Here is a 17,017-nt window from a genome sequence, read left to right on the forward strand (position 1 = left end):
AAATCGAATGTTGTTGTTGTTGTTCGTCAAGTAATCAAACTATGGAATGCATTGCCATTGAAGGTAGCAATGGCCACAAGCATGGACGGCTTTAAGAAGAGGGTTGGATAGATACACGGAGGAAAGGTCCATCCATGGCTGCTAGCTACGGTGATTGAAGGGAACCTCCATATTCAGTGAACCCTGAATACCAGTGCTAGGAGGTGGCAGTAGGAGAGAGCATTGGCCCATCTGCCGTATAGTTGCCCCTCCAGTGCAATTGGTTGGCCACTGTGTGAAACAGAATGCTGGACTAGATGGACCACTGGTCCAGTCCAGCAGGCTCTTCATAGGTTCCCTTGACTGCACAGTTAACAAGCAGTTGACAAGAATAGCGGCACCTATAAAGGGGACATTCTCTGCTCTGCATTCATTGCTGCTGCAAATGCAGAGGCTTTTGCATTGGCAATGCAGCATATCCTAATGTGAGTTTTCTGAATCGTTTCCTTCTTTAAAAAAACAATGATAGTAGTCGTAGTGTTATACTGCCATTGCAGTTACTGTTCTTTTAAGCCTCAAAGGGAGCTCCAGAGGTGTTGCAGGGAAAACAGCATCTGTGAAGGGCTGACTGGGGGGAAATGGGACTGATGTAGGCGGGACCTTAAACATGCACTTTCTCATCTAGATGACTGCGTTCTTTCAGAAAAGACCACAGGGGGGGAGGGAGGGACAGTGCTCCAGTTGGGATGGAGCCCCATGGCGCAGAATGTCAGGCTATGGATGACAGGATATAGCAGATAGATCTCTGGACCACTGCAGCAAGACACAAGTTCTTGGTCAAATGGCTTTTATTCAGAAATCAGATCATTTCCATATACAGGTCCATAGGACTACTTAGAAGCAAGGTAGGCATCTAAGCAGCAAGAGCAGAAGTTGATAGGGATGACATCATATGAGAGAAACTTCTCTTTTAACATTTGAGTTTGCTCCTTTCCTCCCTCCCAACCCTAAACAAAGCTTTGGCGCTCTCCTGGTGTGAGAACGTTCCACATATTTGTGATATCAAACTGAGCTACTAGGAAACAAGACATAGCAAAGTCTGGGAAGGAACACAAGGTCATAAACACTGGAAGCTGTTACAGTCTGACAGATAAACACCTGTGAAAGCCTGAGAAAGAAATAGTTATGATACTGGCAAAGTGATATTGAGTTACAGCAGGATGCCTTTTGTTTAGCACAACAGAAATAAAATTGGCATGGATGGGGCCCAGACATGACACAGAGTGATAAGCTGCAGTACTGCAGCCCAAGCTCTGCTCATGACCTGAGTTCGATCCTGGCAGAAGCCGGGTTCAGGTCGCCGGCTCAAGGTTGACTCAGCCTTCCATCCTTCCAAGGTCGGTAAAATGAGTACCCAGTTTCCTGGGGGTAAAGCGTAGATGACTGGGGAAGGCAATGGCAAACCACCCTGTAACAAAAGTATGCCAAGAAAATGTCATGATGTGACGTCCCCCATGGATCAGTAATGACTCGGTACTTGCACAGGGGACCACCTTTTCCATTTTTACCTAGTTGGGATGGAAAAGTTCTTTGATGTGGAAGCAGACAATGTATGGCCTTACTCTCTCTCTCTCTCTTTATATATATATGTAGAAAAGAGCACCTATAAGACTAACAAAATTCATGGTAGGGAATGAGCTTTCATGAGTCATGAAAGCTCATACCCTACCACGAATTTTGTTAGTCTTATAGGTGCTACTGGACTCTTGCTCTTTCCTACTGATACAGACAGACTAACTCTGCCACCCACCTTGATCTTTATACGTATATAGATATATCTATATATGTATGTATATATACACATACATATACATATGTATACATAATATATATGAGTGTTTATATATCATATATTTGCATATACAGAGTTGCCTCTACTTTTTGTTAACTTTGCACATTCAGCTGTACTTTTTAAATTCTTCAGTGTACGCAGTAGAAAATGTGTGCAGAATTTGGTCACCAGAACAAAGTGGATGGACCAACTTTACCTTCACTTTGTAAATCGCCTGTCTTTGGTGCCCTCATGTGGCCCTTGAAGGTAGCTGCTCTATATTTACTCTCGAGACAATTTTAACCCCTTCCCCAGTCTCCAGTCTCCAGAGGACAGGCAGCTTTCTCTCACAGCTGTATTCTTCAGCCATCTACTGACTGTCCTGCCTCTCCTGGCAGGACAATATCATCTTCCTAGGAAATCTGGGAAAGCTGGTGCACCACCAGTTTCTTTCCTTCTTTTAAAATTTTTTTAATAGAAATTTTATTTAAAAGAAACGATAGGAAAATAGAAAGTGTATAGTAAAAGGTTATAGAAACACTATATTTGAATATAGTGTTTGAAATTGAATTGACACTTATACAAACTTATATAAACAGTACATTTGGAATCAATTTAAAACTTATACAAGCACTACATTTAAAATTACATTAAACTAATAGAAAAATACATTAAATTCTGCCTAAGTAGTCAAACAAATCCTTCCATTTTGTCCCAAAATTCAGCTACTGGTCTGTTATGCAGATAAATAGTTAATTTAGCCACTGAAGCATATTCATAAATCTTATCTGCATCAGGGCATAGATCTGTTTTCCATTTTGCTGCATATAGCACTCTTGCTGCTGTTACCATGTAACAGAAAAGGTCTCCCTGTTCTTTTCTAACATTAGTAGGATGTTTAAGAGCACGTTTTTTGGATTTAGCTGAAATCTGAGTTTGCAAATCTTCTACATCTCTTCATGTCAGGGCTTTTTTTCTGGGAAAAGAGGGGGTGGAACTCAGTGGGTTGCCCTCGGAGAAAAGGGTCACATGGCTGGTGGCCCCGCCCCCTGATCTCCAGACAGAGCGGAGTTGAGATGGCCCTCCGCACCGCTGTGCGGTGCGGAGGGCCATCTCAACTCCCCTCTGTCTGGAGATCAGGGGGCGGGGCCACCAGCCATGTGACCATTTTCAAGAGGTTCCGGAACTCCGTTTCCCCACGTTCCCCCTGAAAAAAAGCCCTGCTTCATGTATCTTTACCAATATTTTCACACTCTCTTACAGGTCCACCACATATGGTAAAATGTCGCCTTCATACTTTGACATTTCCAACAATGTCCACTATAGCCCTTACTCATTCTCGCACTGTCTTTGGGAGTAGTGTACTATCTAAAGAACATTTTGTACCAATTCCCTCTTAGTAACTGTCAGCCTGTAAATTTTATGTCCTTAGTCCATAAATCTTTATTATTTATTTATTATTTATATCATATTTGTATTCTGCCCTCTCCGCAAGCGGGCTCAGGGCAGATAACAACCTTAAAATCATTTTAAAACGTTCCATATTAAAACGTTAAAACGTCATATAAAAATAGCAGCAAATCTTCCCATAAGTTCGTCGAAATAGTTTCTCTGAAATTTTCCATTCATTTTATCATACAGGTTTTTACATGCTCCATTTCTGTGTGGTATTGCAGTAAAATTTTATAGGTTTTCCCTAGGAGAAAACCACCATCCGTTTCAACGTTTTCCGCATAGAAGATTTCTGGAGGTGCTGCAGGGAATCCTGGGTGCCTTCAGAGTTCCACCTGCCCTGCTGTTTCATATTAGCACGAAGCTGGCCAGAGAGATCATCCAGTGATTCCCTACACAATGCTGTCAATAGGCTGATGACACCGAACAGTATCTCTTCTTTCTGTATAGTAAGTCTATAGAAGCCGAGGAAATACATAACTTGTGTCTGGTGGCAGTGAAGGCTAGGCAAGAGTGAAAAAATTGCAACTTTAATCCAGACAAGCTGCAAGTGCATAAGTTGGGAGCAGCGTTGGTATATAAGCATATACGTTGTCACTGAAGCCTCAGTCGAGGGGTGCTCCGGCATGCCAGTATCCTTGATGAACTAGGTAGCAGAAGAGGTTTGGGGTGCTTTCTTCCTATTTAGGCTATTATTCCACATGCCTTTGTGAGGTAGGTGATGGACTACTGTAACAAACTAACTGTAGGGCCTCCCTTGAAGACTGTTCAGAAGCTCCGATTGGCTTCCAGAGTCCTGACTGGGACCTGCCATGATGGACAAAATGTACTAGAGCTGGGACAAATGCATTGGCTTCCTGTTTCCTTCTGAGCCTCCTTCAAGGTGCTGGTTTTAACCTTTAAATCCCCAAATGATTTCAGTCTGAAGGATCAAGAGGACCCCGTGCGCCTCTATCAACCAGTCTTGAGGTGAATGAGGCCTTGCTTGAGGCACCTGCTTTGAGGTGAGATTAGCAGGAACCAGTAGAAGGGCTAAATGGGAGAGTAATTCCCATTTAAGCTCAGTAAAACCTAATTTCCAGGTAAACATTTAGCACTGCATAGCACGATACTCAGATTTTGACTAACTGCACCTAAATATGACAAGCATGCCTGTCATGGAAGCAGGGGTGGGGGAAGAGGTTTGGAATGAGTAAGATCAACCAAACAGCCCTTTGCCTGGATAGTGAACTTTCCTGTCCCCACCCAACCCGCCTTCTGCTTCCTTTCCACCTGTCGCACTTGACCACTGGACAGGTGAGGAGCCCAGATACACCCCCCCCCCAATTCCCCTAGCAGCACCCCTCACTGTGGCTCGATTGTTATCAGGAGTGAGCGAGAACATGAACATCATTCTCATCCTGCAGTCACTCCACTGGCTACCCGTTAGTTACTATGCTAAGTTCAAGGTACTGGTTATCACTTACAAAGCTCTTCACGGCCTTGGTCCAGCATACCTATGGAACCGCCTCCCTACCTATGCTCCTGCATAGCTTCACTCTTCCAAACAGGGTCTCCTGCAGGTGCCACCCTGCACATGGGTGAAATCAACAGCAGCCCGTACACGGGCTTTCTCTGTGGTGGCCCCTACCCTGTGGAATGGCCTGCCTGAGCAGGTCAGGAGAGCCCCCACTCTCCTGGCTTTCTGCAAATGGTGCAAAACCAAATTATTCAATAATAATAATGACACTTGATTTATATACCGCCCTTTAGGACAACTTAATGGCCACTCAGAGTGGGTTACAAAGTATGTTATCATTATCCCCACAACAAAACACCGTGAGGTGGGTGGGGCTGAGAGCTCTGAGAGAGCTGCGACTGACCCAAGGTCACCCAGCTGGCTTCAAGCAGAGGAGTGGGGAATCAAACCCAGCTCTCCAGATTAGAGTCCCAAGCTCTTAACCACTACACCAAACTGGCTCTTTTTACTCATATAGGAGGGAGGGGATCTCAGATACTCGGCTAATGAGTTAGGAACCATAGTTGTTCCTAACATACACTATGTTGTATTGGATTCCTACTAATGCTATAGATGCAGAGGAGTTAGCCGTGTTAGCCTGTGGTAGCAAAATCAAAAAGAGTCCAGTAGCACCTTTAAGACTAACCAATTTTATTGTAGCATAAGCTTTCGAGAATCAAGTTCTCTTCGTCAGATGCATGATACAGAGACTGGTCAAATATAGAAGAGGAGGGAAGAGAAGGGGAGGAGAGAGAAGAGGCAATTAGGGGGGGGGGAGGGTGCAACCAAAACATTCCTTTGCTAGTATATGTAAACATCTCCTTTTGGTGTGTGGATCAGTTGGCTTCAAAGGAGTTTGCCCTGTTAGTTTGTGGCAGCCAAACAGCTAGACCATCCAATTCCAATGCAGTATGAGCCTTCGATAACCACAGCTCTCCTTGCCAGATGCATCTGACAAAGAGATCTGTGGTCCCCGAAAGCCCACGCCAGGTGCCACTGAGCTCCCCCAGACCCCGCCCCTGTAAAGGAAATCTGTTACCTGTGATAACGTGATAACCATTCATAGTCCCTATTCAGTCCCAGCTTGACAGTCAAATTTGCATATGAATTCCAGTTCAGCAGCCTCCCGTTGGATTTTGTTTTTGAAAGGTTTCTGTTGAACTACAGCAACCTTTAAGTCTTTGATGGAATGTCCTTGTAGATTGAAGTGTTTTGGTTGCACCCTCCCCCTCCCCCCCTAATTGCCTCGTCTCTCTCCTCCCCTTCTCCTCCCTCCTCTTCTATATGTGACCAGTCTCTGTATCATGCATCTGACGAAGAGAACTTGATTCTCGAAAGCTTATGCTACAATAAAATTGGTTAGTGCTACTGGACTCTTTTTGATTTTGCTACCACAGACTAACACGGCTAACTCCTCTGCATCTATGACCATGGAAAGCACTGCATTCAGCCGAATGGAGAGGAAATCCATCAACCTCATGAAGAAAGTGGTGCACAAACAAGACCACAAAGAACAGAAGATGGTAGGCAGCTGGGGGGAAAAGGGGAGGGGGGAAGGACAGGAGCTGGCAGGAGAAAATATTATTTCATCTGCCCTTTAAATCCTTGTGGGTCCCCTTGTTATAATATTAACTGTTGTGCCAGGGTGGAGAGAAAAGCAAAGGTGGATCCTGGTCTCTTCGGTTTCCCCTCTTGTTCTAGCCAAGATGGTGGGCCCTTCTGCATAGCTTCTGGATTTCCCTTGTCAAATGGGCACAGAGGGGAAGCCAATGACTGGAAGTCATACTGGAAAAGTGCTGAAGAACAGTACTTTATTGTTGTGAGCAATGAGTATCAGCAAGTTACAAATCTTTTTAAAAACATCATTCCTTAACAAGGTAAACGTAGTATCTTTATTTTCTTCTCCTGATCAAGCCTGGAAACATTGGTTACAATACGACTTCAGAGAAGAACACGCACAGGAAATAAAAGGATTTTTAAAGGATGGCTATATAACTCTACTTGCATAGCACACAAGCAGATGCAAACAATTTCATGTTGGTAGCAAGAAGTCCTGCTCGAGAAGACATGGCGATTATTGCTCTTACTGAACAGGAAAGGACCTCCAGAGCCGCCGCGTGTGCCCCTCTGCCCCTGCAAACGTGCACCTACTGGCAGACATTTTTGGACAGCTCGATCTGGTTTGCCCAAGGTACTATGAAGACTGTAAAGTTGCAAACTGATTCCTGTGGACAGAAGAGTAAAACAAAAATCTTAGCTATGAAATATGGTCTCTCTATTGACAATACAATAGCACCATGCTAAGATAAAAGTATATCTGACAATTAAGAACATCTTCATGGCAGGTATTTTTTAACTAAGCACCACTCACATTGGTCAAAGATCAATGGTGACAGCAGCTAGAGTGCTGTACACAGCGAGACGGAAAGCAGATGTGTGCCCTGAAGAGTCAGAGTGGATAGATAAGGTTTATGAATACGGATCAATGGCCAAATTAAGTGCTTATGTACGTAATAGACCAATAGCTGGATTTTGGGGGAAACGGAAGGATTTCTTTGACTACTTAGGCCAGAACTAAGATTAATTAAGGTAACTCGGTATAAAGATAAAGAGGATAAAATGCAAGGAATGATTAATCAAAATAGCTGATATTAAGTTTTTATAAGTATAAGTAACCAAGGAGAGGGAAGGAGAGCTATTACACAATTAAGTTCTCTTATTAAATTTTTTACTGTATTTTTATGAGTCTAATTCAATTTCAAATGTAGTGCGTAAGTTGTAAACTAATTTCAAATGTACTATTTGTATAACTTAGTATAAGTCTCAAATTAATCTCAATGTGCTGTTTGTATAAGCTTTTTTATGCGCTTTCTATTGTCACGTTATCTTTTCTTTTTAAATAAAATTTCTATACAGAAAAAAAAAGATCATCACTTTTTCATCAGGTTGATTTCAAGGAAAGAGTCAGCAGACCTTGACAGGGGCTGGATTATTCCGATCATTCTGAATAAGCCCTTTTCTTGTAAAAACTGTACACACAATGGATTCCATGAGCAAAACCCACTGGCACAGCCCCCCGGTATAAAAACTACCCTGGAAGTTGGTATTTTAGTCCTATCCTTCTATGAGTCGTGTTAGGAGGAGTGGTATGCAGTGCAATCCTATGCACAGTTATTCCAGTCTAGATGCACTGAAATCAATGGACTTGACTGGCACATCTCTGCACAGAATTGCATTGTTGTTCTGCCACTAAGCTGCATAAAAAAAAACCTCATGGCTGCACCACGAGTTAAGGTCACAGCTGACCCCTCCTACATGCAGACCTTTTTGAAGCACCCAGTAAAACTATCTTTCTACAGGAGATCCCTATGCATGCTGCTTCACTGATCCTCAGCCAAGCGCGACATGGGAGAACATCACAATGCAGCCAACCACCACTCCAGAGTTCCAGCACACATTCTGTTCCCCCAAAATGCACAAGTGGCTGGATCACAAGCAGCTGGATTAGCCAACCTGATCCCTCTTGTATTGTAAGGAAGCCCCAATACCAAACATATTTACTTAGAAGTCCACCCAGCTTACTTCCCAAGGGGGAAGAGTAACTTCCAAGAAAACAGGGATAAGGCTGGCCAACTTGGTGTGATAAAAGAAACTATTCTGTTTACAAAAATATAATAAAACTGCAGCTTTTCCAATGCTACTGAGGCTGCCCTACTCCCAGAGAAGGAGTAGCTGGGCTCAGCTAGAATCCTTCTGGGCAGCTGACACCCCCCCTCCCCATCTCTCATTAAGAAAATTTCCACTCTTCCAATGGCCAAGCACAATTCCTTCTTTGTATACTGAACAAATACTTTTTCTAGTACGTCTCTGAAAATCCAGGCAGGCTTTTAATCACGCCCTCTGCTAGAGGCATGTTGCTATAGAGATTTTTTTCTCGGCAATGAACTGTCCTTGATCTTCTTTGTATTGTTCAGATGCCGAGGGGATAAAAACTGCAGGAGGCAACAGCCCAGCCGCAGATACCCCTGCCCTGATTTAGAGAATATCAGCTGCAATTGAGCCCCACTGAAATCAACAGCTCAAATTAATCACAACCTTAAATTCAAGTCATTTTCTCTGGATCCAGCCCTAGGGTTACCGAACTGCATGTAGCCCAGAACCCATGGGACCACTTGCGGGGTACATTTTGCTATCTTTTGCATTTTGACACTTCCTGCCTTTTAAAACAATAGTGCCATCTCTCTCTTTCTAGTTTAATATAAAAAATGCCGTCTGCAAATTAAAATTCATCCTACTCAAGCTATCCAAGACTGCTAAACATTAATATAGGGTATATTTTGCTCTTTATACAGGAGACCTAGAAGAAGGTGTACCGGTCACCCCTAGGAATTATCTGGCGGTGGCTAACTTTATTATTACCTTATTTTATCATTACTTCATTACTGTAAAGGGTTTTAAGACAGGAGAGACCTCAAGTCTGGCAGCGCTGTGGAAAAAAGTATTCTCTGCACACTCAAGAGACGTGGGACTTTCTCCCTTATGCCACACCCCGTCTCTCCTCCAAAAGGCACTACTGCACAGAATGTACCATGTATCCTACCCACCAGCTTCTTGCAGTATCTCTGATGCTTCCTCTATCTTTTCCCATCAACCACCACCATAATCTACAATATATTTAATAAACATTAAACAGTCTCTCTGTTTCTGCCACATACCTTTGCCTGACCAGGCTCTGTCATGAATGCACAGGTCTCAGAATTCCCGGAACTCGCTATTTCAGACTTCCTGCAAGCTGTCCGCCCAACTTTAACGGTGAAAATGTACTTGATCCCAGCGACAATCTGCAAGATACAAGAAACAGCTCTGAATAGAGAGAAGTCCTCAGCAGACATAAATGGAGACTGGCCCAGTTGTGAAAGAGATGCTGAAATCCGGTAGATCTATAAAAAAAACTTTCAGAAAACGGCAGGTTCACCCAGGACTGCTGTTCACTCCTGCAGAAGAAATTAGAGAGGCTGGAGCCGCTGCTGCTCGGCCTTTCCAGTTCAAAGAGGGTCTACAAAGGTTCGTCTTGTAGGACCACATCTGGAATTTTGAAGAAGGGACTGGACACCATCAGAAGACAGCTGCCATAAGGAGTATATGAGTATTTGCGTTTCTCTGGTGGAGAGGGAGGGCGGAATGCTATCACTTAAATATAACTGAGTACAAGGGGGGTGCTGGATCTTTCCCAGCCCCCTCCACCACACACATTTTGAAAGTAAAGTTTCAACTAACAAGGAGAGGAATGACCAGCGCTCATCTGGAGGGGGAATGTGCCAGAACGGTGTTCCTGTAGATCCGAAAAGAGGTCACGTGGGTTTTGGCCCTCCGCACTGCCTCCCCTCTGAATGAGGGTAAGCTGCAGCTTTACATTCATTCGAGGGAGGGGGGGGGGCTGCTGGGGCTGGCTCTCCAGAGGAGGGTAAGCTGCTTTGAGTGCTTTCTGCTTTATTTTCAGGAAATGCCTGGAGATTTTTGGGGAAAGGGGCCTGAGGGTGGGTGTTACCTTCTGACACACTTCTGGTGATGTCAGGGGGTGTGGCATATGCTAATGAGATATGCTAATGAGTCCCTGCAGTTCTTTTTCTACGAAATGACCCCTCAGAATGACAGTTTTAGATTTGGAGTAGGGCAAAGAAATGTTTCCAGGTTAATAGTGTAAATTATCCAAGCTTAACTAATATTTATCCAATTGAAACAAATGGGCGGTGGGTTGGGGGGGGGGCTCAGCTTGAAGATTCATGGGCTCCAACAGGAGTTGAAGTGTAGATTTTAGCCAGAGTGTGTGTGAAGGTGTTTTGGGTGCAACGCACGCTAAAAGGATAGTCCAATTGGACTTCCTTGGCTGAGATGGGGAAGCGTAAATTCTCCTTTCTCTTCCTTTTTCCTTACAAGCTCAGATTCTGATTTACTTTCACTTCTTTCTTCTCTTACTTACTTTCACTTCTCATAGCGGGGGACTCTCTTCCTCTTCCCTTCCCCAGATGATGCAGTTGTGGGGAAGTATTTCAAAGCCAATATGCCTCGCCCCACCCCCCAAAACAACTAGAAATAAAGCAAGGATGGAATTAATCCCAACCATCATCCAGTAGATAGCAAAAGATCCACCAGTAACAGCCCTTAATACACAGGAGGCCTGTGCCAACGGAAGGCCCAATGTATTCTCTGCCATCTTGTACTAGTGAAAAGCCCCGTGGATCCCACTGCCACAAGACACAAGGGGAACCACTCATTTACAAGGCTTTCAGAAAGATTGGACAAAGCCGGTAAAAGGCCATTTGCTGTAACAATTAAGTGGAAGATCCAGGCCTTGGAGCAGAATGACTCTGCATTCCAGATCCTGGAGATCACCCACTGAGCTGACCCAAGGGAGGGGGGGGGAGCAAAGCCCACTTGTCTATTCAAGTTCCATGCGGGCAGCAGCCAGAGAAACCAAACAGCGTGCAGCTTCTGAGAGGGCAGGTACTCCTTAAACTCTGGTTTAGCTGGGCTTGAACAAAGCCATGGCGCTTCGTTTTAGTTTTCAACAGCCCACTCAAGTTAGAAAAAAGCACTTCTGTAAATTGCAGGAAGGACGCTCAACTGGAAACTAAAAACACGAAAAAAAGAACTGCCCAGAGCCACTTCTGCCGGAGCCTCCGAGTTTACAGAGGTGGCAAGGAGCCAGCAGAGACAAGGAAAAGAGAGACTCCTCCTGGCTCTGGTTCACCCAGACATCTTCCTTCTGTGTTGACATTCCTATCCGTCACCTGCCCTGGGGACACACCAGCTGTCACTCAAATGGTGTCAAAACTGGCAGTGCTGTCAAAGGGGCTTTCCCTTTGTCTATAAGGTTGCGTTATTTCTGCTGGAGCAGGATCACTTTTCTTACAAAGGAATCTCCTCACATAGGTGTGCCACAGCACTGGCAGGGCCCCTGCAAAGTATCTGTGCTCCTACCAGGCCAAGTTCAAACCAAGTTCCTGGGCGTTGCAGCTGGGGCTGGGTGAAGACCCAGAGGGGTTGCCTGATACCTTCGGTGCAAATGCTGCGTGAAGGCTGCCAAGCCCCTGCAGACACCTGGGGGTGGCTGAGAAGTGGTCCTAGGCACTGTGCATCGCTCATCATCAGAGTGCTGAAAAGCTCCATTTTTCCTTCGGGCCTCTCTAATGAAAACGGGATTTCTGGAAGGCGACCTGCTACCCAGCGATGCTCTGACTTGGTACAAAAAGTTCCTCCGCCGCTGCTCCCGGACTCCGTGGCCGTTGCCTCGGTCCTATGCCCCCACTACAGCTTGTATATAAGACACCCAGCCCGCGAACATCTCACAACCTCAAATTTCTTTGCTTAAAAAGAGAGAGCTGCCCCGCTTCCACGCAAAGTGCTCCTCCAATGCACTTACAAACGCTCGCTAAAGCGCGTGGAAAGGGCATTATCCGACGCGCGCAAAAATATCCTCGTCACATGCCTGGACTGTTTTTTCTACGTCGGATAATGCCCTTTCAACGCGCTTTAGCGAGCGTTTAGCAATCGTTTGTAATTGCTCCAATAGTGCAGTGATGGAGCTGTTTTTGCGCTCGTCGGAGAAACGCCCTTTCAACGCGCTTTAGCGATCGTTTGGAGCGGCCGCCCAAAAGCGCGCTCGCCGCCGCGCCTGACCTGCTTGCGCACGCTGATGACCTCGGCCACCCGGCTGCTGAAGGCGTCGTTGGTGCCGCGGTTGTAGCGCTCCACGGCGAAGCGCAGCGCCCGCTGCGCCTGCTCCTCGTCCATGCTGGCCTCCATGGGCGCCCCCACCATCCGCGGCGGCTTCCGCTCCTGCGCCAGCGCGCCGCTCAAGAGGAGCAGGCCCCAAACAGCCCCGAGCCAGACGCCCAAAGCCATCGCGCTCGCTCGCCGGGAATGCTGGTGCGCAACGGCGGGCCGCCGCCGGCTCGGGGCTTTTGTCTGAGGCTGTAGGGCCCACCCCCCGGGAGGAGGAGCTGCAGCCGCCCAAACCGCCCGCCCGCCCTTCGCGCCAAGCTGCAGGCTGGTTTTTTCCAGGAGGGGGCGGGGGCGGGGGGCGGCAGCGGCCCCTTTGACTCAGGCGGCCTCGAGCCTCGCTCCGGGACGCGCCCGGCACTGACACGGGCAGATCCGCGCCCGCAGTGCGCTTGGAGCGTCTCAGTCCGACTGTATTTTACGCAAGGAGCTCCCTGCCCCAGAGCGTTCTGCAGTCTTTTTCTCCCGTCTTTATTTTCCCGCGTACTAGCTTGGTCTGAAGAAGAGAGTTTTGACTCAGAAAGCTCCTACCCTACCACAAATTTTGTCAAGTCTTATAGGTGCTACTGGACTCTTGCTCTTTTCTCAAGCAAAAAGAAACCGAGGCTGCTTTCACACACTTTGGGTAATCCTCTTTTCATGCAAGAAAATAGGAAACCTGCGTTGTGAACGATTGTTAAAGTGCATTATCGAGCGCGTGTGAAAGCAGCCCAGGAGTCCAACGGCACTTCTGAGGTGCATCAAATGCAGCAAGCTTCCACAACTCGCAGGTCACTTCATCAAGTGCAGCCCTTTGGCAGATGTGCTGCAATGTCTCTTTAATCGAAGTCGCCTCTCAGCACAGCTGAAACGTATTTAGGACTTTAGTGTTTTCTCTGCAGGTAGTTGTTTGCATTCTTGGAGTCCGGGAGTGGCTGGGTTTTTTTGGAGCCTTTTTGTGACGCCAATAAATTGGGATGTCTGAGTGACGTCATGAGTATCTTTTAGGAGCTGAGTTGATGCATTACAGCAGATACATCTACACTTCCAAGCAACTGGGCTCCGGCTTTATTTATGCTTTCATCTGTGCCTGGATGCTTCTGCAAGAGCCTTGCTAATAAAGCAGGGCAATGGTTATCGGGAACCAAAACAATAAATGTGGTTATGTTGCATTTCTCCCCATCTGTGTAAGGCGGGGCAGGGAACCAGAAGAAACTCTCTGCAACTGGGCTATTTGCCCCTCCATTCGCTTTCAGTCTGTTATTTAAGTTTGTCCTTGAAAATGAAATCCTGCCCTCAAGTCATAGTTGACTTATGGTGACCCCTGGTGGTTTTTCATGGCAAGAGACTAACAGAGGTGGTTTATCGTTGCCTGCCTCCGCAACCCGGGTCTTCATTGGAGGTCTCCCATCCAGTTACTAACCAAGGCCGACTCTGCTTGGCTTCTGAGACCTGACAAGGTCAGGCTCTCCTTGGCTATCCAGGTTAGAAGGCTTGTCCTTAGGCCTGGCTAAAGACAGAATAGCAAGAGCAGGAACTTAATGAAATGGGGAGGGCTTGGAGGTCCCATAAGGAGAGAGAGGCAGGGTACAAATGAAGTAGATAAACAGAATGGACTTCGACACATACCCCTCACCATTCAGCAATTGTACTACAAATGAAAGAGCAGGGCAAAAGTGCAAACTTAATTACTAATATCACGACGTTAGTTTTGGGGGAGAGGTTATGGTTTACTGGCATGAAGATTGCAGGTTCAACCCTTGGCAACTCTAGTTAAAAGGATCAGGGAGCAGGCGATGTGAAAGACCTCCTTACCTGACACCTTGGAAAGCTGCTGGTGGACCAAGTGTCTGGCCAGCAGTTCCATACATTCATTTAGAGATTATGCACCCACAGGCACAGCAGTCAGTAAAGCTGACCACTTCACTAATCATCAGGGTACTCAGCGCAGTGAGAAAGTGCCACAAGAGAGAAAGGCAGCGGAAAGACTGGCAGACACAATGATTTGCCTCTGAAGGTTACAGGGTGCATCTCTGCTGGAGTCATTGCTCTGAGGAGTCCTTTCGAGTGCAAAGTAATGCTGAGCCAAGTCCCACGGTGATGTAGCAGTGGCTCACCTGAGGACAGGTAATCTTGCTGCCTTTCACCATGGCAAACATGAAGCGTGCATACATAATAAAGGGTGCCTGCAATTTTAGATTAAGGTGGATAGCCATGCTAGTCTGTCTGTAGCAGTAGAAAAGAGCAAGAGTCCAGTAGCACTTCAAAGACTAACAAAATGTTAGGCACCAAAGGTATCTGAAGAAGTGAGTGGTGGCTCATGGAAGCTCATGGACTCTTGCTCTTTTCTACTCCTTCAATTTTAGTTTGGGGAAAAAAAATCATGGCCTGGCATATCCAATCTTTGGGAAGAACTGGCTTGTAGCAGCTATCTGGGGCACCATTAACTTATATATGCACTTTATTCTTGGCCCTGTGTACTTGCTTTCAGCACTGATATATCCCAGTGGGCATGATGTCTATCTCATTTTGACCACACTGAGCATGTTATGCTAACCACTAAACCATGTTGTGTTCTGGAATAAGACTAGGATCTAGGAGACCCAGGTTCAAATCTCCTCTACCAGAGCAGCTTGCTGGGTGACCTTGGACCAGACAGACACACACTCAGCCTCACCTACCTCACAGGGTTGTTGAGAGGCTAAAATAAAGGAGCAATGGAGAATGATGTAAGCAGATTTGGGCCCCCATCAGGAAGAAAAATGGGGAATAAATAAGGGATTTGGCTCCACATCTTCCATGGTTGAGAAGGCAACTCCCTGCATACATGGCTAAATAGCAACATGGCAGCCTGGTTTACTAGCCATAGGAGCAAAGCAGCCCCTGGCAATGGCCCTGGAGCTTAGCTGGCTGGCCAAGCACCACCCTTGTCTCTTCGGTTCACCCCCTTCTCTGACATTCCATCATCTTCAGATGGCTTTGTCCCTCCCCTGCAAAACTGCCAACATTCTACTCCCTAAACTACCACCTTGGCCTTTAGCACAGGAACAAATGACCCTGAAAGCCAATGGGGGGGTGCCTTTTGTATGATGAACCAGCTCTATTTATTCCAGCTGCAGTGCTTGATGAGTTCAGTTCATCTGCATTCCTTAGGGAGAAGACTTAATTGCTTTGTTCGTTTGCTTTACAGGCTCATTGAACTTTACCTTCACTGTAAACATGCAGAATGGGCTAAACATTGGTAGAACACAGTTAATGGCCACCTTCGCTGAGGGCTTTCCCTACCCCTTGTCCTGTCTAGAATAACAGTGGGGAAATGAAATTATTTAAGGCTCTGTGGGCAGCTTAATTTGCACCACCCAAGCATCTGCTGGTTGTGGGATTTTAACAAAAAAAACCCCAATTAAATGGGCTTTGGGGCAAGTCTGGCTATGTAAATAGTCCTAAGCAAGACTCCCAAGGGCCCCGTGGAATCCAGCTAAAGGTTCCCCCAGAGCAGCCAGCCAGGTGCTTCTAAGAAGGCAGCGCATGAAAGCAGCTGTTTTCTCTCTCTTGTAAACTGTTTGTCCCCCAGTAACGTCAGTTACCTTCCACAACACCAGACTGAACTCAGCCCCCCTCCTTTATATTAAGCTACTCAGCAGCAAGATGAGACAGTTGCTTATTGTCACCATTTGGAAAAAACCAAACCACAGATTTCTGTTTCCATGGAGAGGCTGAGCTGCCTGGGAGACAGGGGCTTAGCTCTAGGGGCATCTTGCCAGGCCAGCTTTGCTTTCTGTACAGAAGTCACCCGATGTGGTGCAACTGAAAACTCCAGAGCCTGTCACAATCAAGGAGATCCCCCTCCTGAACCTTTTTGCTACAGCTCTGGGGGTCAAAGTCTGGCTAGTCCAAAGATAAGACTATTGTAAGTCTAGATCTACTGAATATAAGTGTGTCAGAAGTGTTTTCCCCCCTTCATGACCTCATCATCGTAACACATACCTGCTTTTTACCTACTCCGAATCCTATTGTGCTCAAAATAAGGTAGAGCACCAAGCTGCTTAGCGGAGGATCTGGCACCCAATTTAATCACCACCTGAACCATGATATAGCTACATGTAAGAGGAAAGGCAACAGGTCCATACAGCCTGCAGATGCAACATACAGCACTAGCAAATGTACCCAGAAAACATGTATTTGTCTCTGCAAGTTACAACAGAGGTCCTCATCAAATATAAAAATTAAGCAATTCTGCAGGGCAGTGTCCTGCAGCATGCAAACAAATTTGCCACATGTGAGAAGTGCTGCTGTCCTGATGAGCATTACTGGAAAATTTAAGCCAACAAGGAAAAAGAAAAAAAAAACAGATTGGTTTCTTAAAATGATTCATCTCATCACTGTACTATCGGCATGAGCTGGAGGTGTTTTTTGTACTCACAAGGATCCGAAACATGAAGAGGAACGGGTTTGGTCACCATCAGATCAGAACAATTTTATGCAGAAGTACAGAA

At 46.0% G+C, this 17,017-nt stretch overlaps 1 protein-coding gene across 1 annotated transcript; it reads right to left on the reverse strand.

Annotated features, from left to right (window-relative positions):
• Positions 1 to 6,554: 6,554 nt before the first annotated feature.
• On the reverse strand, positions 6,555 to 12,711 carry LOC129334077 (cystatin-like). Its single transcript, XM_054986017.1, has 3 exons — positions 12,441 to 12,711; positions 9,476 to 9,601; positions 6,555 to 6,985 (listed from the first exon to the last, which is right to left on the reverse strand). The coding sequence occupies exons 1-3, from the start codon at positions 12,663 to 12,665 to the stop codon at positions 6,908 to 6,910; spliced, it is 429 nt and encodes a 142-aa protein (XP_054841992.1). The 5' UTR covers positions 12,666 to 12,711; the 3' UTR covers positions 6,555 to 6,907.
• Positions 12,712 to 17,017: the final 4,306 nt, after the last annotated feature.

The sequence above is a fragment of the Eublepharis macularius genome, chromosome 7, assembly GCF_028583425.1.
Source record: "Eublepharis macularius isolate TG4126 chromosome 7, MPM_Emac_v1.0, whole genome shotgun sequence".
Lineage (NCBI taxonomy): Eukaryota > Metazoa > Chordata > Lepidosauria > Squamata > Eublepharidae > Eublepharis > Eublepharis macularius.